Source organism: Balaenoptera acutorostrata, chromosome 3, assembly GCF_949987535.1.
Source record: "Balaenoptera acutorostrata chromosome 3, mBalAcu1.1, whole genome shotgun sequence".
In the NCBI taxonomy this organism is placed as follows: Eukaryota; Metazoa; Chordata; class Mammalia; order Artiodactyla; family Balaenopteridae; genus Balaenoptera; species Balaenoptera acutorostrata.
The window spans coordinates 147,851,417-147,872,701 of record NC_080066.1 but is presented as its reverse complement, the minus strand read 5'-3'; the positions used below and the strand labels follow the sequence as shown (position 1 = coordinate 147,872,701).

The 21,285-nt window shown below is 50.8% G+C and overlaps 1 protein-coding gene across 1 annotated transcript; it reads left to right on the top strand.

Annotated features, from left to right (window-relative positions):
* Positions 1 to 14,563: 14,563 nt before the first annotated feature.
* ZFP36L1 (ZFP36 ring finger protein like 1) lies at positions 14,564 to 20,034 on the top strand. Its single transcript, XM_007184346.3, has 2 exons — positions 14,564 to 14,778; positions 17,198 to 20,034. Exons 1-2 carry the CDS (start codon positions 14,722 to 14,724, stop codon positions 18,155 to 18,157), a joined length of 1,017 nt encoding a protein of 338 aa, XP_007184408.3. The 5' UTR covers positions 14,564 to 14,721; the 3' UTR covers positions 18,158 to 20,034.
* Positions 20,035 to 21,285: the final 1,251 nt, after the last annotated feature.

The window sequence follows — 21,285 nt, the reverse complement described above, 5'->3', positions numbered from 1 at the left end:
CTCATCTGTCCTCACGGCAGCCCCAGGAGATGGGTATTGCTGTCACTGCCATTTCATAACAGACGAGACTAGGGGAGGGCAGGTAAGCGCCTTGCTGGCCTAGGAAGGGGCAGTGCTAGGATTTGAAGGGGGTCACTCAACATCGGGTGCTCTCCATTGCAGCACACTGGTTCTCAAACTTTAAGATTTGTTTAGCAAAATGCTAGGCAACTTGGCCTAGGACCAGGCACTTGCCCTCTTGAGGACAAATCTCGACAAGTTAGGATCTGCAGTCGCCATGCACTTTTCCCTGCAACATTCCCATCTTCCAGAACAGATACAGCATTACTTATTATCATACACACCCTTGTTAGAAGATTAGCTCAGTTGAATGGAATACATTTTAGGTCATTCAGCCTCTAATTTCCTGCTTTGTCTTTTTTTATGGTTAAATAATAGTTTGAGTCATAGATTACATGACTGTGACAGGTTTGAAGGTTAGGAGGGATGGGAAGAAACAGGGTTGAGTATCTAGGGCCACAACCTAGATATTAGCCCTTCTGTACATTTTGTCACATCTCTCAGTTGTTGATACTTGGAAAAATGTGACTTTCGGAATGTACAGAATCAGGGGCAGGTACTTAAGAATTCTCGAGGGAGAAGGGCTGGTGTGGGCACAGTTTCCTTTGCCTCAGTCAATCAGAGTTCAGCCCGTGTGGCTTCCCTTGGCTGAACTTTGGAGGAGCCGTCTTAGGTGGCCTGGTGAGGCTCAACCCCTGTCCATGGGGAGCCTGCCTCACCCACCGCGGACAGCCTGGGCACAAAAGCTGGGTGCTAAACTATATAAATTCACTCGCATTTTACTTCCTTTACTTCTTGATTTTGCCTTGGTTTGTTTCAGCTTTTTCCCAACTCCTGCTGCCCTAGAGAAATGGAAGAGTAGGTAGAGGTGGGTTTGATTCATTAAGGGAAATGGAAAAACCAAAGCAGACACAGAGGAGAGAGGCATTGGCGGAGTCACAGAAGAAAGGGAAGCAACAGAAGGCAGAATCAAGAGGCCAGACAGACAAAAGGAGAGGAACCAGTGTCTTCTGTAAGTGTTCATGGGGTTTATGGACACTAGGCAGTGAAGGCAAACTTCCAGAAGTTGTTTGCCCACCATGGCAGTGAGAAAACTGTGGCTATCATTAGGTCCCCTTCAGAATGTCTGGAGATGAATTTAGATCGTCAACATTGTTTCCAAAAGTTGCATTTGCTGGGACTCCTCTAGTTTTGCCTAGAGTTGGGTATACCAATCTTCCATGAGTCCCTGTTGTTCCAGGAACCGTGGGTCTGTGGATTGGGTTAGCCCTGGTCCTCTGAGAGCTCCCTGGAAGATGCAGAACTGATGACCCAGCTCCATCACACCTAACGCTTCTGCTCAGATTCTCCAGTGCGCCCTCCAGAGACAGCATGATGGAAGCCACCAGGTTCTGCAGTGAACTAGACTGGCTTTTGGCCTTGCCCCAGGAAGATCAGCCCTCACTCTGCAAAAGACCAATGGTGGGGGTGAATTGGGAGAATTGTAGGAAAAACAAGGGCAAGAAGGAAAGCTTGCTTTTCTAGGACTGTCCTTGCTCAGTGTTTGGAAGAGTCTGAAATCCACAAAAAGCAGTAAGGCTCAGAACATTCCTGACTGTGGTTGGTTGAGGGTCAAAGCAGTTGTTTTAAATTCATTGCTGTCTCTTTTTCTCTCCTGGGTCTCTATTTTTAATTTTTTTCTGGTGTTGTTTGCTTTCACGTTCTTCTTTTTTTTTCAGAGTATTCATATCTTCCCCCCTCTTCTTTTTCATTCTCAATTCTCCTTCCCACCCCACTCTGCCTTCTTAGCATAATTTTTCTTTTCTTTTGGCTTTCCTTGTTCTACATCTGGATTCCCGGATGGTTTATTTTGTCTGTTTCCTGAATTTCCCTCCTCTCCCATTTCTTATCGTTTTTTGTTGTTGTTGTTCTTGTTCCTTTTCCTTCGGCTTCAGTTCTGTCCCCTAAAGCTTTCCTCGGGCCACACAGGCTTTTAATTCTTGTTCATCTGTTTAAGCAGTGCTGGCAAGAAGCAGGCCACAGCCGGCAGGCAGAGCCACGGTGGCAGAAGAGGACCTGGGCGTCTGCAGATTCTCCCCCAGCCCCGGGGTCCTTGGAAGAGGGGCTTCCTTCTGGAGAGTGGGCTGGGGCAGTGCTGCTCTCCCTCTGTGCGGCTTGACGTCGTCTGCCAGGCCTGGGCTGAAGGTTGGGGGCAGATGGTGTTTCCTCCACGGTGTGTGGGCCTGGGCCCCACTGCTCAGGGAGGCGATGGAATCAGCCCTTCTCGGTGGACAGGTGGAGGACTCATCAGGTTCCACCCAGAAAGGCTGAGGCTCAGGGGAGGTGCCCCATGGGGAATGTATCACTTGCCAAGCTCTGTGCTGTAGGTGGGAGGCCTTGCAGCCTGGGGGCTGCCTCTGGGGGAAGTCTGGGGATCCTTTGATCCTCGGTCTCTGGCCGAAGCCAGCCTGGGCATCTGGAGCTGTCTGCTGGGGAGACTGAGGCAGTTTTCCAGTGGAAGGTCCTTCCTTCCCAACAGCCCCTCACCCCTGGCCAGTGGGCGTTTTGAGGGCCCAGGAAGAATGCAAGAAGAGGCTGATAGCTGCGAGGTGTCTTAAAGGCTCTTGGCCACTGGGAGCAACACAAACCCCATCTGTGGGAGGCCCTGAGGGTCAGGTCTGGTACCGATAGAAGCAGGTGGCACTTCTTGATGGGTGCGGTGGCAGAGAAATCCTAGAAGTTGCAGCCGCACCCCTCCTTGTGTGGAGTGGCGTGGGAGGCGGTGGGAGCGGCCTGGCCCTGCTGCCCAGCTGTCTGAGGCAAATCAACTGGAGTCCATCTGGCTGTCCTCCCTGGCCCAGGCTGGCTTCCCACCCTGGGCCGTCAATGCCATTGGGTGCTGGCTGAGTCCTTAGCGGGCCCAGCTGAGGGGTGGATGTGTCACTGCTCCGCCAGGGGCACAGCTGCAGCTGAGTTGCACCCTGGGGTGGAGGGGCCCAAGAGCGCCAGGTGGACGTCCACTGGGCTGCGCTGCCTTCGCCTAGGCCCTGTGGTGATGGTGGCCACGTGCTTCTCTGGAAGTGCCATCAAGTGCCCCCTCGCCTTCTCCACACCTTGCTCCCTTGCCGGGTCCCATCCATTCCTCCTCCTTCATCAATGCACAATCTCCGGGGCCACTTTAGAAAAGACTGTTGACTATATCAAAGCTTGAGAGAAATCTTTGCTTATTTTATATTTTGCTTATCATTTCCTTATGTTTTCTAAGCCTCCAGTCCTAGAGTCCAACTCTTGGGTCTAGCATCCCTCAAGACCCTAGAACCATAGCCCCAGGAGCCCCCAGGCCCTGATTCCTGGGCCCCGCAGAATTGGTTTATCAAGGCAGAGCCTCCCTCCTTCCCTACATAGAGGGCCAACCTAGACAGGAGGGATGATGAGGGGATAGATGATGAATTTTCTTCTAAGTTCTCCCTTCAATTCTAGAGGAGGGCTGGGGGCGAGGACCCGGCCTCTCTGATGTAGGAATTTAGGTGGGGATTAGGATCCGGCAGCCTCTTGCCCTTCCCACCTGAGCCCAAAGCACACGCTCCTTCAATCTGCGGTCTCAGTGCCGCCTCGTTCCTGCCACCTCTCTCTGCCTTCCCCCTTCCCACGCACCACGTTGTATAAATATTTACACCCCCGGGCTGGCAGGAATCTTTCTCCAGCTGCTTCGCTGGTCTCTGGGAGAGCTTGTTCTCTTACTGAACAGCTGCAGCAGATCTGGTTGCCTTTGGTCAGACAAGGGCAGGCCCTGGTTTGGGGGCCCGTGGTCCCCCTCTGGGGAGGAGGGTGCAGTTGGCGGGAGAAACTCAACTCTAAAGAGGTCACAGGGTTGTGGCAAAGACCCATCCTCTCCTCTGCTGGCTGCCTGTGTGGCGCCCCTCCGAGAGTTGTCTGGTCCCTGCTCTGGCGGGGACGGTGGGTCCTGCTTCTCACAGGGACAGCTCCTGAGGGCGGGGTCTGTGCCTCTCTGGGCTGGGTTTTGCTGGATAGGGCTGGAGGATAATTTCAAAGCAAGCTGGCTGGTGCTAGGACAAAACAGGAACTTAGTGTACCTGCAGGCACTTTACAGTTTACAAGTTAAGTGCTGTACCCTTGATCCTCGCTGAAGCAGATCCCCTGGTTTAGAGCTGGAGAATCTTCATATTGGGCTTCTCCCCACCTCCCACCCCAGGCCATCCTCCCTCCCACCAACCTACCCGGGGGCTGGGGAGTAGAGAGGACAGGTGCCTCTTTCCCCACCTAACTTGGTGACCCAGGAAGTGGGAGTTTGCCAAAGAATCAAGCTGCCATTTGTTGGGTTCCCACCGGCCTGGCACTGTGTGAGGTGCTTCCCCATATTCTCATGTAATTATTCAAGTCTTAAGCCCAGCAGATTTTTTAGCTTCCTTGTGTGTGTTTCCTCTTCCTGCCCTCAAGACAGCTGCAGCCGCGTAGCCGTGAGCTCCCAGACACAGGGCCCTGCCTTTCTCTGGTGCTTTCGGGTTCCGTGGAACCTCCAGGGGCCAGCTGGTGGACACTAGTCTCACCTAACCTGCAGTGGGTGCAGGTCACCTGCTGCCGCCTCCTCTCCCGTGCCTCAGTTTCCCCCATGTCTGTGGGAGGTAATTAACCTGTGCCCTACAGATAATTCTAAATGCAGCGCAGGGACAGGTTTTAAAAAGAGACAGGGCGGTGTCATTTAACTCCTTTTTCTGTGTTGGGGGGTTGTGACAGAAGACAGTGTTCAGGTATCGGGTACTATGAGGCATGTGTGTTTGGTGCTTGGGGAGCCTGAGGAGAAGGAAGACAGGGATAAAAAGGCCTGGATTTCACCAGGTAGTGGAGCCTCTGGGGGTGCAAATGGGTGGGGGGGGGCGGTCCTGATGGGGGCCTGGGACAGAGGCCCTAGTCTCTCCCTACACTCATACTTGTGCGAGAAAGTAGACACGTAGATTCAATCTGTCTGTCTCTCTCTGAGCTCAGACTCTTTCTGGGCCTGGGAGGAAAGCTGCTGTCAAAAAGTAAAAGGCCTGGCCCAGTGCTTGGTACTCAGTGGGTAGAGGGCCATCCCAAGGTGAGGCAGGGGAGGGGTGCGCTGGGTCTGGCCTGCCAGGTAATGTATAGAGAGGAAGGTAGGAAACCACAGCTCAGAGACGTGCTGCTGGGAGATATTCCTGTTGCTGCCTGCCTCCCCACCCCCAAAAGGTAAAAGAAAACCCAAATAAAAGTCTGACCCGGCAGATATTAATACTCCAGAGCCAGGGCTGGTGTGCAAGCAGCCGCCCCCCGCTTCCCCCTTCTGTTTCTATAAGCGGCTGAAATAAATTTAGCGAAACAACCCCACCCGTCTGAGGGCCTAAGATTTCAGAGCAGTGGGACTCTTTACTCTGAAAGCCCCTGTTTTTCAGAGCTGAGAGCTTTTTGTTTAAATTCCCTTTGAGAATGGAATGCTCTTGATCTAAAATAATTATTGTACAGCAGTCATCTATTCCTCATAGATAAATGCTTTGACACAGTATGGCTTGCTAGAAAGCCGATCTACAGATGCTGTACAGCTTAAAATAGTCAACTCGATGGGGCCACTGCCTAGTTGGACCCGTTGGGATATTTATTGTAACATTATTCTTTGCGATGTCTGTGTGTGTTCAGCCAGTCCCCTCTGTTGTCTGTCACAGGACAGTGGTTATTGCTGGCTAAGTTGCCAAAGTAGAGAATTACTTAATTTAGGGCCTACTGTGTGCTAGGCACTGTGCCGGTCGAGTTGAGAGCAGGAAGAGCCTGCTCCTGGAGCAGACATGCTGGGGGGAAGAGAGATGTCGAAAAGTAAGATGACTACAAAAACCCGGCAACTAATATCGTACTTAATAGTGAAAGATCGAATGCTTTCCCTTAAGATCGGGGTCAAGGTGAGCGTGTCCAATCTCACCACACCTATTCAACATCATAGGGGAAGTCCTAGACAAGGCAATAGGGCAAGAAAAGAAATATAATGCATATGACTGGAAAGGAAGAAGTCAAACTATTCCTATTCACAGACAACATGATTTTCTATATTAAAAAAATAAAAAACCAAAACTCAAGGAATCTACCAAAAAAACCTTCTTAAAACTAAAGTGACTTTTGTAAGATCACAGGATGCAAGGTCAATACACAAAAATCAACTGTATTTCTATAAACAAGTAATGAGAAACTGAAAACTGAAATAAAAAATTACAATACAGTTGGCCCTTGAACAACACTGGTTTGAACTGCATAGGTCCACTTATCTTTTTCAGTAGTAAATACTACAGTACTACGTGATCCGAGGTTGGTTGACTCTGCAGATGCAGAACCATGGATATGAGGAACTGCTCATATTCCAGAGAGCCAACTATAAGTTATACGTGGATTTTTGACTGTGAGGAAGGTTGGTGCCCCTAACCCCTGCATTGTTCAAGGCCCAACTCTAGTTCCAAAAAAAAAGGGAAATATTAGGTATAAATCTAACAAAATGTATATAAGATCTGTGTGCTAAACACTACAAAGCACTGATTAAAGAAATCAGAGAAGACCTAAATAGACATATCATGTTCACGGATTAAAAGACACAATAGTAAAGAAGTAAATATGTACTTCTTCCTGAATTGATCTATGGACTTAATGCAATTCCAATAAAAATCCCAGTAGGAGTTTTTTGTGGCTATAGACAAGCTGAATCTGAAATTTATATGAAAAGGCAAAAGAACTAGAATAGCTAAAACAATTTTGAAAATTAAGAATAAAGTTGGAGGAATTATACCACCTGATTTTAAGACTTACTGTAAAATTATGATAATCAAGACAGTGTGGTATTGGCGAAGAATGGACACACAGATCAACAGAAGAGAATAAAGAGACTCATACAAATGTGGCCAATTGAATTTTGGATAGGTACAAAAGCAATTCAATAGAAAAATGGTACTCTTTTCAATAAACAGTGTTGGGATTAGACTTGCATAGGCAAAAAAAATTTAACTTCAACCTAAACCATGTTATATAAAAACTAACTCCAAATGGATCTAACATAAAACTATAGAAAATCTTAATGACCTAAGGTTAGGCAAGGAGTCCTTAGATGTGTCACCAAAAGCATGATGCATAATAGATAAAACTGATAAGTTAGACCTCATCAAAATTTAAAAACTTTTGCTCTGTGAAAGATACTTTGTTCCGAGAACGAGAAGATAAGGTACAGACTGGAGAAAATATTTGCAAACCACTTATTCAACAAGAGCCTGTATCCAGAATATATAAAGAACTCTCAAAACTCAACAGTAAGAAAACAAGCAACCCAATTAAAAAGTGGGCAAAAGACTTGAACAGACATTTAACCAAAGAGGACATACAGGTGGCAAATAAGCACATGAAAAGTTGTTCAATATCATTACCTGTTAGACAAATGCAAATGAAAACCACAATGAGATACCACTACACACCTACTAGAGTGGATAAAAGAAAAAATATTGACAATTATAAGTGCTGCTAAGGATTCAGAGCAACTGGAGACTCTCATATATAGTTGTGGGAGATGCAAAATGGTATGTCCACTCTCAAATAAGGTTTGGCAGTTTAAAAAAAAAAAAAACCTTAACATACACTTAGCATACGACCGAGCAATCCCATTCCTACTTATTTAATAAGAACTTACGTTCACACAAAAATCTATACACAAGTGTTTACTGCAGCTCTATTCACAATGGCCAAAAACAGGAACTAATCCAGTGACCTTTAACAGGTGAATAAACAAATGGTGGTATACCCATACAGTGAAATACTATTCCTCAATTAAAAGGAATGAACTATTGATACATGCAACAGCATGGATAAATCTCAAAGGCATCATGCTCTGTGAATTCATATAGACTGTATGATTCCAGTTATATGGCATTCTGGAAAAGACAAAATGACAGTATAGGGAACAGATCAGTGGTTTGCCAGAGTAAGGGATGGGCAGGGTCTGACCACAAAGGGAGAGCGTGAGGGAGTTTTGTTTTTTTTTGCGGGGGGTGGTGATGGAAGTGTTCTGTTTCCTGATTGAAGTGGTGGTTACGTAAATCTATTCACACGTTTAAATTCATAGAACTGTACACCAAGTAAAGGTCAATTTTACTGTATGTTAAATAGTTAAAAAAAAACAACTCACAAATTGAAATAACTACTTTGAAGGAAATGAATATTCCATGAAGACAGAAGAGAGAAGACAGATACCTTGCCTTGATGGGGGGAGGGGCGCCAAGAATGGCTGAGGAAGTGATGCTTGAGCTGGGTACTAAAGAATGACTTAGAATTTACTTGGGGCCAAGGAAGGTCAATCAGATAGAAGAAATGGCATGTGTCAAGGCCCTGGGGCAGGAGGAAGGATGGTTCATTTTCATCTGAAACTGACTAGAGCACAGGGAGTACCTTGGAGGGGTGGGAGAGATGGTGGTGGGGAGGGGAAGGGGTATGAAAGTCAAGACTGGAGCAGTAAAAGAGTCTGATTACGCTAGACTAAGGGTTTGGTTTTTATTCTAAAAGGGATGGGTAGCAAAGGGTTTTAGGCAATTGTAATACAAGATCAGATCCAGGTTTTGAAAAAAAATTACTTGGGCTGCCGAAAAGAGGGGGTTTTGGGGGCACACAGGAATCTTGAAAAGAACATCTCAAATAGGGTTTCTCAGTCTTGGTCCTATTGACATTTTGGGCCAGATAATTTTTTGTAGTGGTGAGGGGGTGTGGGGGCTTGGCCTCTGCATTGCAGGACGTTTAGCAGCTTCCCCGGTCTCTACCTTCTAGATGCCAATAGCACTGACCTTTTCTCCTCCAGTTGTGACAGCCAAAAATGTCTCTAGACGTTGCCAAATGTTCACTGGGGTGCAAATCACCCCCAGTGGAGGACCACTGCTCTAAAACAACCAAATCCAGTGCTTCTGGCTTCATAGTAGAGTCATCTAGGGAGCTTAGAAAATACAAATGCTGGGCCTCACCTCAGACCAACTGAAACAGAATGTTTGGAGGTGGGGTGGGGCCTGGCACCTAGCATCTTCATCATTTTGAAAGCTCCCCAGATAATTCTGCTCAGAGTGATGTCTGAGCACCACCAGCCTAGTCCACCCTTTCCATCTGTATCTCAGAACACTGAAGACCAGACTAGAGAAATGACCCACTGAACTGGAGGCAGAATAGCTCCAGGATCCTATTCCTAACTCCTAGACCAGTGCTCATTCCAGTGCCTCTTAACAGCTGCACAGAACATGCCCTGGGCGAACTGTGGAAGCCCAGCCTCCTTGAGTTACCAGCTCTGGCCCTCTGAACATCCCAGTGTTAAGGCTGCCATCCCCCCTTCCTGCAGAGCCCAAGCCCTCCCTTCCTGCCACCCCTGGAACTTCTGCCAGTTCCTTCTTCTACTCCTGCTGCTAGATTCACGGTGACCAATGTGTCCGAATGGGCTCAACAGCAAGGGTTCAGTGCAAATCGAAAAAATTTACTGACCACCTACGCAGTTCTACTCATGAGTTCCAGGTAATATAGAAGCCCCGGCCCTGAGGAGTTCAAAGTCCAGTGGGGAGTAAACAGGTGATTTCCATAAAATGCTGCAGGCTGCAAGGCACCACTGGGAGAGAGGCATTTTGCCTGCTGGGGAGCTGCCTGAAGCCCCAGCAAAAGGAAGCCCCAGGGAGGGGTGTGCAGCAACCACCAGCAACTGCTAGCAGCTTGGAGTGGCTGGGGGCAAGTGGCTCTCTGAGGTAAGCACTGTCTGGAAAGGGCTTCACCTTCCTGACCATCCCAGAGGTGAAGTGACTTGCTCGAGGTTGTGCAACTGGTAACCAGCCAGCAGAGTTGGGCTTCCCATCAAAGTCTAGGTGGCTCAAAGCTCACGCGCTATCCTGTGTCTCTAGGCAGGCCCAGGCAAGGAAGGCAGGGTGGGGTGGGGTGCAGCTGTGGGCTCGCCTGAGAACTTAATGGAATAGTGGAACATCTCTGTCAGGAAAGTGTTATAACAATTGACCTAAGGAGGGTTTAGGTATCTCACTGCCAGGCAATGAGAGCCCCCAGGGCCGTGCTAGCCCTGGGGCTGGACTCTCAGTCCTAGCAGGAGGTGGTGGGCTCCCTGAGCTGTACCCCAGAAGTTCCTGACATTGTGCAGAGCTGCATTTACAGTAGACGTCAACTGCCCTCTCTTGAAGCCTGTGGCTGGTTTGGAGGATACTGGCAGCTGAGCCATGCCCACTAAGCACTACGAGGGGCTTGAGGATATTGAGAGAAAGAAGAGTCTGGCTTTTACTGGATATCAACAGGCCCCAGTGATCTAGTTTTCAGAAATATTTGTGGCAACAATCAGGTGTTTTTCAGTTGGGCAGCAGATCCCCATCACCTCATCCTGACTCACCTTGCTCTTCCCCAGGCTCTGGGCCAGTGCCCTCTCCCCCTTTCCAGGCCTCGGGGCCTGCCTTGTCCAGAGCTGGGTCTGGGGGTCACAGAGTGATCGGATCAAAGCTGTCAGTTGACCATTTCATGGACCTCTATACTGAAGAATCCTTTTGCAAAGTGAATACACCCAGAATTTGTTTCATAGTTTAATAAGGCCCCAAGAATGGTTTAGTTTACATACAATGGCTGGGCATATACAAGGGCTCAGCTAGACATGAGACTAGGCACTTTACTGGCCAATTTTAGGCAGAATTATTATCCCTATTTTAGAAGCTTTGGTCAGTGTCTTGAAAAGTCACACAGCTAGAAAATGGCAGAGCCAAGATTTGGATCCAAAACGGCCCAGCTTCAAAGTCCTGGACCACTGATTCTCAAACCTTGGTGACTGAGTCACGAGCAGGAAATTTACAAGGAATGCAGATTCCTGGCCCCACCCCAGAGCATCTGATTCACTGGGCCTGGGTCCAGGCTGAGGAATCTGCATTCCGCAAGCACTACACCTGAATCTGAACCAGGTAACTCTCCAGCAGCACTTGGCCCGTCCTCCCTCTTTCTAATCCAGGAACCCTGCCGCTGTCCCAGGGTCTCGTGTAGCAGAGGGTGGGGTCCGATCCGAAGAATTTGGGTTCTTTTGCAAATGACCTGAAGGCGGAGAGGAAGCGCAACATCGCAGGGCTCCACAATGGCAGGGCCAGGAGGGGGCTCTGGGAAAGGAGTGCCTGGAGGGCGTTGGTGACAAGGCCTGGCCCTCCAGGGGCCAGTGGCCCAGCGCCCCACACCCTCACCTGCCGCGAGGTGCGCCCAAACTGGCCGGTAAATACATCCATAGCGCTTCCCTAATTCCGAGGGCTTTCACGTTCCCCCTTCACAAAACCTAACAACCCCAAGCCAAAAATACCTGGTTAGACCCTCCTCGCAAGGGGACCGTCTCCGCGCGAGCGGGGAGGGCCCGGAAGTCGGGCCTGGGACGGCGAACCTGGCTGGCTTATCGCCTCCCGCTCGGAAGAGACCGTGCAGGTGAAGGGGAGGCCTTTCCGGGCCCGGCGCGGGCGAGGAACCCTAGGGCTGAGCGCAGGAGGCGGGGGAGGGCCGCGCACGCCTCCCGTCGGGCTTCCGGCCCGGGTCGTGGCTCGTAGCCTTTCCCGCCACTACCGGGCACCTGCCGAGCACGTCCGGGCGGGGGCAGGCCGGCTCTGGCCCTCCTCGGCCCGGCGGGACGCTGCTCCCCGGTCCGCCGCGGCGCGGATGCCGGGTCAGCGAAGGGTTAAGGAGGCCGGCTCCCTCACCCTTGGAAAGTCCCTGAAATGACGTTGCAACCCGACAATTAAAAAAAGAGTTTAATTATAGAGACAGGCTCCGGGAGCTGGAACAAACCCGGTCGGTCGGTGGGGCCGGTAAACAACTCCGGAGCGAGCGGGCCAGGCTGGACGCCGCCCGCGGAGCCCGCGCCCCTGGGAGCGGGGGAGGGGAGCGCCCTCCGGGAGTTGGGAAACGGAGGAAATTCGAGGAATCGGCGTTCTCTTTCCGGGGGTGGGGGAGGAAGACTCTTTAGCCAGACTGGGGCGCCCAGGCCGTGTCAAGGTGCTCCTGGCCGGTCCCGCAACCGCGGGGGGAAAGTGGCGCCGCCCGGAGAGGGGGACATCGGGTGCGGGTCGGGACGCGCCCTGGGCCCAGCCCGCTCCGGACCCCTTCCCCCTCGCTTTCCACCCCCACTTCTCCGCCCCTCCCTCGTCCCCCCAGCAGAGCTTCGCGAACCCTCCAGAGTTAAAGACCAACGGGCCTTTTTTTTTTTTTTGCTGGGGGAGTGGGGGAATCAAAAAACCGAAATAGCTTCACATCGGGACGCAGACAAACCTTGTGGTTTTAACGCGCACCCTACTCTGTCCTGAAATCTGGAACTCATTACCTCATCACTAAGAAACTGCACAAAACCGCTCCCCCAACCCCTCCTTCTCGAGGCGGCGAAGGGAGTGAGCAAACAGCCCTTTAAGAAAGAAACCTACATTTGAATGATTTAAATTAAGGTGGATGGAAGTTATTTCTCCTTCTGGCGCTTGCCAGATTTAAAGAAAAGCTGAAAAATGGGAGCAGGGAGAGGAAAGCAACAGGCAGCTGGACAGCAAAAGAAGAAAAGCAAGGGGCAGCAGCCGGGTTAAAAATGGGGGCCATCAATTTAAGCCAGAGGGGACAAATAAAAGCAGACCGGACTGGGGATCACATAGGTTTGTGGCTGCAGCCAAAGCTGTGTGTTTCGCGAAGGTGAAAAACAACAGGTTCCTAAAACGGTTGTGATTTGGAAGGTTTCTGGGTTTGCCCGGCCAAATTTATTGACAAATAAGAAATGCAGTAAAAATATGTGTGGGGGGGTGGTGGTGAGAGTGTGACTCCAGCGCTCTGCTCGGCCCGCCCCGACCTCTTCAAAGAAACGTGCTCATAATGGGGTGACCTAATTACATCGCAATGGAACCCGTTCTTAGCCACTCAGTGCACAGGGTTTCATAACAGACCCGGCGGCCTCGAGTGCTGGGAAGAAACGTGCGAGGGCCGAGGAGGCGGCCGGGCACGCGGGGAAACAGGAAAGAAACGCAGCGCCGCGGTTTCCACCTCGGTCTTGACTCCAGCACTCCGGCGGAGACCGAGGGGGCGGTGGGGGACACGTCAACAGTTTTTTATTTGGGTGGGTGGAGGGGCATCCGAACCTAACATTAAATAAATATATTCTTTCCAGTTTTCAAAAGAGTGATAATTCAGGGCCTTTCGGTTTCGAGGATCCCACACCCCCCTCCCCCCATCCCGCCAAAACAGCGCAGTGTGACAAGCCATATGTTCCGTTCCCGTGCGGGCGGGGGAGAAGCAACAGTAAGTTGAAAGTGTTGCCTGCCCCCATCTCTTTACCTACATTCTTAACAAAGTAACTTTTTTTCATTGTTCTGGCATCTAGGGGGTGTGCGTGTGTGTGTGTGTTGGTGGGGGAAGTTTCGGCGCGGCCCATGGTTCGGAGCGCGCGGGGAAAATCGTGCGTTGCTGGCTGTTTTTTTGGGGGGGGTGTGGGGATTAGGGGCGTTCATGAGGATTTAGGTTTTCTTTACAAAAATATTTAAAGATTGATGCGTGAAATAAATACCACAAGGAGGCCTGTTAAAACAACCCGGCAACTATACTCCAGTAAAAATTAAACAAACACCCAAACAATCCGCCCGGACGGTGGTCTTTATCGCGACGCTCTCCCACCCCTGCTCCTGCCCACACTCGGAGAGTGTCCGCTGCAAAACGAGCGCGAGTGGAGACGCGTGCGGCGCGCTAAACCGCTTGGTGCTCGCCCGCGCCAGGCCGGGTCCTCCTGGGGGGGGGCGGGAAGTCTCCCTAATCCTCCTCCCCCAACCCCCACCTTCGCCCCTGAAAAAAACAAAACCCTAGGCTTGAACGCTTTGTGCGCCCCTTATTTCCAATTTCCTCTCCCCTTGGGGTTTGCCGAGGGGAGCCGAGTGCGGAAAAGAACTCGGGAAAAGAGTTAAGTTGTGCGGCAACTTGGAGAAGTTTCAAGGGAGATCAGCTCAAGATGGGAACTGCAGCCCCGGCGCTAAGGACTGGTTTCTGCTCCCGCTTGTAAAAAGAGAAAGTCGAGCCCGCCTTTCTGCCCGACAAAAAAACAACAACACAACAACCAGAACCCCGAAGAGGGTGGAATGAGTGATGTCACAGAGCCGCGCTCGCAGGCTGACAAAAGGGGGGCGCCCCTCCCCCACTGCGGGGCGCGCGGCCCCAGAGAAGGGCGCCTGCAGCGCGGGGTAGCCAAGCGAGCGGACTCGAAACTTTTCCTCTTTAAGAAAAAAAAAGTTGTGCGCGGCTCGCAGTGGTTTTTTTTTTTTTTTTTAATTCGCCTTCTTTCCTCGTCTCCCCTCCCCCTTCTTCCTTTCGAAAGTTTCTTTTTTTTTTTTTTTTTTCCCAGAGTTTGACCGCAGGGCTGATTCAACTTCAGTGTCAATCAACTTTTTTTCCTCCTCTTCCTCATTTAAATAAGTTTAAAGCTCCTCCTCCCCCTCCGGCCCACCAAATCTGAAACTTATATAAATTGGGCTTCGCGCGCCGCAGCCCGGGAGCGTCAGAAAGGCGAGGGGCGCCGGGAGCAGGCGTGTGGGACTCCAGACCGGAGAGCCGGAGGCTGCGCCTTCCCCGCACCGGGACCTTCACGGCACACCAGATCCTCGTCCCTGCCCCGTGCGAGCGCCCAGGATGACCACCACCCTCGTGTCTGCCACCATCTTCGACTTGAGCGAAGTTTTATGCAAGGTAAACTGGGGCGGAGCGTTTGCTTTTCAAAGTCTTTTTCTTTTTTCTTTTGTCTTCTAAAAGAACCCCCGAAAGTTTAGGTCTGGGAACGCAGGGGGGAGAAGAGGAGAGGCGAGATGGTTGTTTTTTCCGCCCCAGTTTCCCCCCTCAGTTTGAAGGAATTTGACTCTCTGCTCCCCACCCTTTCAGTTTCAACAGTTCCTGGCGGGGATTACATGGGAATCCGGAGACCAGAGTTTTGGGGGGCAAAGTTTGCGTGGGGCTGTCTGGGGGACGCGGGGCATTGACTAGCATTGGGGCAAGTTTTCGGTGATTCTTTCGTCCATAATGTGCTGCTCTTGAGCCGGGTTTCGCGAGTCTGCTCGGTTTCCCTGTGCGCGCTCTGGGTGTCGCCGCTGCCGGGAGGGGTTCGAGTCTCTCCAGCCCCATTGCCGGACTGTGGGTCGGGAGGTGGGGGTCCCTCGGGGAAGTGAGTCTCGGGATGACGTTTTGCTGGGAGATTTCCCCTTCTGGTCTGGAGAGGCCGGGAATCTGCGAGAAAAGGCCAAGAGTTGTGGTTCAAAGGATGTTGCCAAACGAGTTTGCAATGGGACTTAAGTTCGTCCCAGCTCAGCCAGGCTTCCTCTGTTATAGCCGATCGTGCTGCAAACTTTGGGGTGAGAGTGGGACTCGGGTTCACCCGCTTACCTGTTTTCTGAGGGACCGCGACTCCTCGATATGGAGGGGATGGGGGGACACGACTACAAAATGCCGGTCTGAGCTCAAGGGTCTCGGCGAGGAAGGATTTAATGAGGCCCTCAAGCCGTGTAGCTTGCCAGCCGGTGTGGAAAAAAGCAAGTTTTAAATCCGGAATATTCCAGGAGTGCCGTTTAAGCGTACATAACAGAAGCCTGTGGATGTTCAAGTTCTTTGGCCCCCTCTCCCCAATTTGAAAGAGAGAAGCTGCTAGGCTACTTTTAATTGCTAAAGTGTTTTGCCTGCTTTTAAACACGTCGGGTCATGTTGCTCTCTTTTCCCAGCTTGCTTCTCCAGTCCGTGCAGCTGCCAGGGCCCCAGGGCTGCAGGGTTGGGGTGCAGGGATACCCTGGAGCTGAAGAGCAACATCAAAAAAGTTTGAATTTCAGCTTCCTTCCCTACCTGCGCATTCCCAAACTTCTGTTGCCCTGGCGGCTGCCTGAACTCTCCCGGCACTTCTTCCTTCTCTTCCTGGCTCTCCCGCTCTTTGATCTATTTCTCTTTCTCTGGCTCCCTCCCCCCGCAGGACTTTTTAAATGAACCTCATTGTTGGGAACAGGCTCTCAACTTGGTTCCTGTAATCCGCTCTGTGGGGTGGTTGCTGTTACAGATTCCCGATCCCCCGCAGCTGATCCTAAGGGACCAACTTTAGAAATCGCACAATGACACCCACATGGGCTGGGAGCCAACTCCCAGGTCCCCTGCTCACACCCTTTCCAAATCTTGGGTACAGTTTGGGCAGGTGAATAGGGTCCCATTGGAACAGAGACCTGCCTTTGGTGCCTCTGCCCCCCTCCCCCAAATCCATTATTGACTGGGAGGAGGCTGGGGGGATTTGGTGCTTTCCTTTTCCTTCCCACCTGCAGCTTTGCGTTAAAGATTAAACACTGGCGCTCTTATCCAAGCGTGCTCTTGCAGCCAGGAGACTAACTGCAAAGGCATCTTCCCAGTGGAGGGGGTGGGGTGGGCAGTGACTGGTGGGAGAGATCATTGTAGAAGGCACCTCTTCTGGGAGCACAGGGCAATGAGTTTTGTATTCGGGAATCACATCCCTCTCCCTGCCAACCCACCCCCCTGCCAATCCGGGATTTCTCTTCCTGCCCCTCCCTCTCCCCTCCCATCAGCAAGGTAAAGCAAAGGCAGTCTGGAAATCTGTTGCCAAAGGAATGGAATGCTTCTGAAGGAGGAAGTTGAGAGTCTTAGGCCAGGTTTGGGGGGAGGGCGGCGGTTAATTAGGCAGGGACTGATTAAAAGGAGACCTAGCTCATAGTCTCCTGAGGGTGGGAAACGAGAGTTTGTGAGTTGTGTGAGATATTTTCAACGCAGGCATCTATTTGGGAGGTGAAGAAGTTGGATTTCATGGATGAAAGTGGTAGCTTTGGGGACAGGATATGAGGGTGCATTCCAGGGATCGGCGTGGAGTAGGTGCATGTGTAAAACAATTTTTTCACACAGGCCAGGAATTTTGTGACTTCTTATGCCTGGGGCCAGAGTAAACCCTCTTGGCTGGTTGAATGGGAGAAAGAGGGCGAGGGGTTTGCCAGGGCAGAGGTGGGGATGGCGGGTTCCTTTGAGACGGAGCATTTCTGATCGTGGAGGGGGCTGCCCTTAGTGGGTACCCTTCTGGGCCTGGCGGATGGCCTTTGTCACTAACCGCCGTCTCTCTTCTCTCTCTCTCCTCCAGGGTAACAAGATGCTCAACTACAGTACTCCCAGTGCCGGGGGCTGCCTGCTGGACAGGAAGGCGGTGGGCACCCCTGCCGGTGGGGGCTTCCCCCGGAGGCACTCGGTCACCCTGCCCAGCTCCAAGTTCCACCAGAACCAGCTCCTCAGCAGCCTCAAGGGCGAGCCAGCTCCAGCTCTGAGCTCTCGGGACAGCCGCTTCCGAGACCGCTCCTTCTCAGAAGGGGGCGAGCGGCTGCTGCCCACCCAGAAGCAGCCGGGGAGCGGCCAGGTCAACTCCAGCCGCTACAAGACGGAGCTGTGCCGTCCCTTCGAGGAGAACGGAGCCTGTAAGTACGGCGACAAGTGCCAGTTCGCGCACGGCATCCACGAGCTCCGAAGCCTGACCCGCCACCCCAAGTACAAGACGGAGCTGTGCCGTACCTTCCACACCATCGGCTTCTGCCCGTATGGGCCCCGCTGCCACTTCATCCACAACGCTGAGGAGCGCCGTGCCCTGGCCGGGGCCCGGGACCTCTCTGCTGACCGTCCCCGCCTCCAGCATAGCTTTAGCTTTGCTGGGTTTCCCAGTGCCGCTGCCACCGCCGCTGCCACGGGGCTGCTGGACAGCCCCACGTCCATCACCCCACCCCCCATCCTGAGCACCGATGACCTCCTGGGCTCGCCCACCCTGCCCGATGGCACCAATAACCCCTTCGCCTTCTCCAGTCAGGAGCTGGCGAGCCTCTTTGCCCCTAGCATGGGGCTGCCGGGGGGTGGTTCCCCAACCACCTTCCTCTTTCGGCCCATGTCTGAGTCCCCTCACATGTTTGACTCTCCCCCCAGCCCTCAGGATTCTCTCTCGGACCAGGAGGGCTACCTGAGCAGCTCCAGCAGCAGCCACAGTGGCTCAGACTCCCCCACTTTGGACAACTCAAGACGCCTGCCCATTTTCAGCAGACTTTCCATCTCAGATGACTAAACCAGGGTAGGGAGGGACCCCCCCCCCCCACCGCCTATCCACCCCACCCCCGACCCCGCACCCACATCCCCTACCCTTCCCTCCCTACCCATCCGATTCCTGACAAACCCCTACATTAACAAGGTTAAGCTCAACCCCTTTCCCCCTGGACCTTGGAATGCCCCCTCCCTCCCCCCTCTTTAAACGCCCCTCCTCCCCAACATAAGGACAAGTCAATTTGTCAATAGCTTCTTCTGGCTAGAACCCCCCCCCCAACCTCAATTTTATAGCCCACTTACCATGCATAACAGACAAGTCCCATATTTGTCAGTAGATGCGTTTTTTTCCAGCTTAAGCCTTAAGTGCCAAATCACAAAAGAAAAAGCAGTAACAGTTTACAGAAGCAACTTAGTGCCTTGTGATCTAACTTTGTCACTGTGACTACATTACCTCTTCAGCGCCAGAGGGCACCCGTGGGCCTCCCCGGAGCCTCTGCCCAGGGGGAGGGGGAGGGGAAGGGGGGGCGGGGGAGGGGGGACTTAGAACCAGCAGCTCCCTCCACTGGCAACACAACTGCACCTTTCCTGATTCCAGTCTCCCACACACTTCCTTCTCCCCTCTCCCCAGTAACCCCCCGCACCCGCCTTGGGAGAGTTGTTGCCAGACTTGGGTTTTTGGGGAAACCTAGCTTGACATTCAAAACCTTTTTCTTCCCGACCTGAACCTCTGTTGACTAATCTTGCCTGGGTTCGTGTAGGTCTGCAGGAAGGAAGACTGCAAAAGCGGATGAAGATTGTGACATAAGTGGGACTTTGTGATTTAATTTTTTTTCTTTTGTTTTAAGTGGGGAGGAAGGGGAAGCTAGATGGACTATGAGAGACTTGATTTTGGTGCTAAAGTTCCCCAGTTCGTATGTGACATCTTAAAAGAAAAAACAAAAAAATGAGAGTAAAGCTTAAAAAAAACATGTAAGGGGTGAGCAGTTAATGGTATTCATTCCACATACAATATCTGTGTAAAACGATTTCCTGTAGAAGTAGCTTTAATGGTTTTTGCTCTAGAATACCGTAGGTCTATCCTTAGAGCACTCACGCCATGCTTTTTTCCCTGGGTTTTAAACTTCATATAACTTCAGAAATTGGAGAGCAAAAATTTTGCTTGTCACTGCACATCAATATAAAAAAGCTTATTTAACTTATCAAAACGTATTTATTGCCAAACTATGCTTTTTTTTGTTAATTTTGTTCATATTTATCGGGATGACAAATCCATAGAATATATTCTTTTATGTTAAATTATGATCTTCATATTAATCTTAAAATTTTGTGACGTGTCTTTTTCCTTTTTTTCCACAGTTTTAATATATTATTCTTCAACGACATTTTTTGTAACTTTACACTTTTTTTGGTTATTTTATTTTAAAAAAATGAAAAATTAATTTAAAAAAATGCAAAAAACTGTTGGATTATTTATTTTAGAAATTTCCCCCCTTTGTGTTGGACTGCAAATTGAGTTTCTTTCTCTTTTGGCCTTTCACAACTAGGACTGAGAATGTATGTAAAAGTTCTGTGACAGTACAGAAGGAAAACAACTTTTAATGTATAGCTTCTAAAAGGGAAAAAAAAAAAAAAAGAAACCCTTTGACTTCACGTGCCCATCTCTAGACATTCCGATTGCAGATTTGAGGTTCTGGATTCCAGGTTTTGGAGTTTTCCAATGTTAATGCAAACAGAACTGGCACACACACATTAAGATGAATGTAATTATTATTCCTCTTGCTGGTCACTACCGTCGCTTTCTATTTCTCTTTCTTTGTGTGAATTTATTTAAAAGAAAAAAAAACTTTTTGTAACGACTATTTGCAGTTTAAAAATCAATAAACCCATTTTTTCAAGAAATTGATGGTGAAACTGGTTTTGCTTGGTTTGTGGTTTTTCCCTCTGCCTGTAGGCTTGTGCTTTGTAGACGATGTAGGTGCTGGGAGGAGGAGGGGGGGGGGCATTGGTTGATTTCTCATCCTTACAGCTAAACCAATGGCTGGTTCCTTTGGTTGAGGCTGGAAGTCTGCTGAGCTTTGAGGGGGTGGGTAGAGGTTTATTGCAAAGCAGCCTGTATTTGTATTATCTGCCCTGTTGTTGGTTGTTGACAAGGGTCCAGCCTTACCTACCCTTGCAGCCTCGAAGGTTCTTCAGAGAGCTGAGGCACGGGGGCTTACTGTCTTCTCTGCCTAGCCTGTGGTCTTTAATTCCTTTGGGTAACGTTTGGGGGTGCTGAAATGGTGAAGAGGGGGATGTAGCACGTGGCATTCCAGCAAACTTGGATTTGAGTGTGTTCGTTTATTTGGGTGCTTCCAGGCTTTTTTTTTTTGGCCACGCCACCTGGCATGTGGGGTCTTAATTCCCCGACCAGGGATCAAACCCGCTCCCCCTGCACTGGAAGCGTGGAGTCTTAACCACTGGACCGCCGGGGAGGTCCCGCCAGGCTTGTTTTTTTTCCCACAGGAAATTGACCTGAAGCCCTAGCCTCATAACACTTATCGGGTGGGTATGATGAACAATTGCAGGCTCAGAGAGGAGCTTCCAGGGTGGTGAGGGGCTCAGTCACAGGGGGCTGGGAGCAGAGGTGGTTTCACTTGGACCCAACATGTGCTTCTGTATTTGGAGGACTGTTAAAAGGAAGGGGTATGAAAATGGCCAGCGTAACAGGAAGTCATCTGTTCTTGCCGCCTTAGTCTTCGTTGTACCCTTGATGCCATGCAGAATAGGTAGGCCGTCATCTTGGGAAGGGTGAGGTCTACTTGGCTAGAGGAACCCCAGCTGATCGATGTCAGGTGACCACTTAGAGGGGATGTTTTGCCTGCCAGAGAGAGGTTGGATCCTTCTGAAAATCCTGAGTCTGGTTCTTGGGAGGTTTTCTTTCCGAGGAGGCAGAGATGGATATTGTTATCTGAGGCCTAGCTGCCTTCGGTTCCTTGCACTCAGTAATTTTTGGGCAGTAAGCTGAATTTCCACTTGAATTCTACCCGGACTCTCCCGAGGCAGGCAGGTCTGCAGCAGACATCAGCTGGGCCAGGGCTATCCTTGAGGTTGGAGGAGACCTACCTTAGGCACCCTGTCGACTCTTCCTTCCCTGGCCAGCAGGTGCCTGCT

Excerpts from the sequence above, each read along its gene's own strand:
- ZFP36L1 (XM_007184346.3), top strand. The coding sequence starts at position 14,722 with ATGACCACCACCCTCGTGTCTGCCACCATCTTCGACTTGAGCGAAGTT. Across the intron at positions 14,779-17,197 it reads TGAGCGAAGTTTTATGCAAG|GGTAACAAGATGCTCAACTA; the intron begins GTAAACTGGGGC and ends TCTCTCCTCCAG.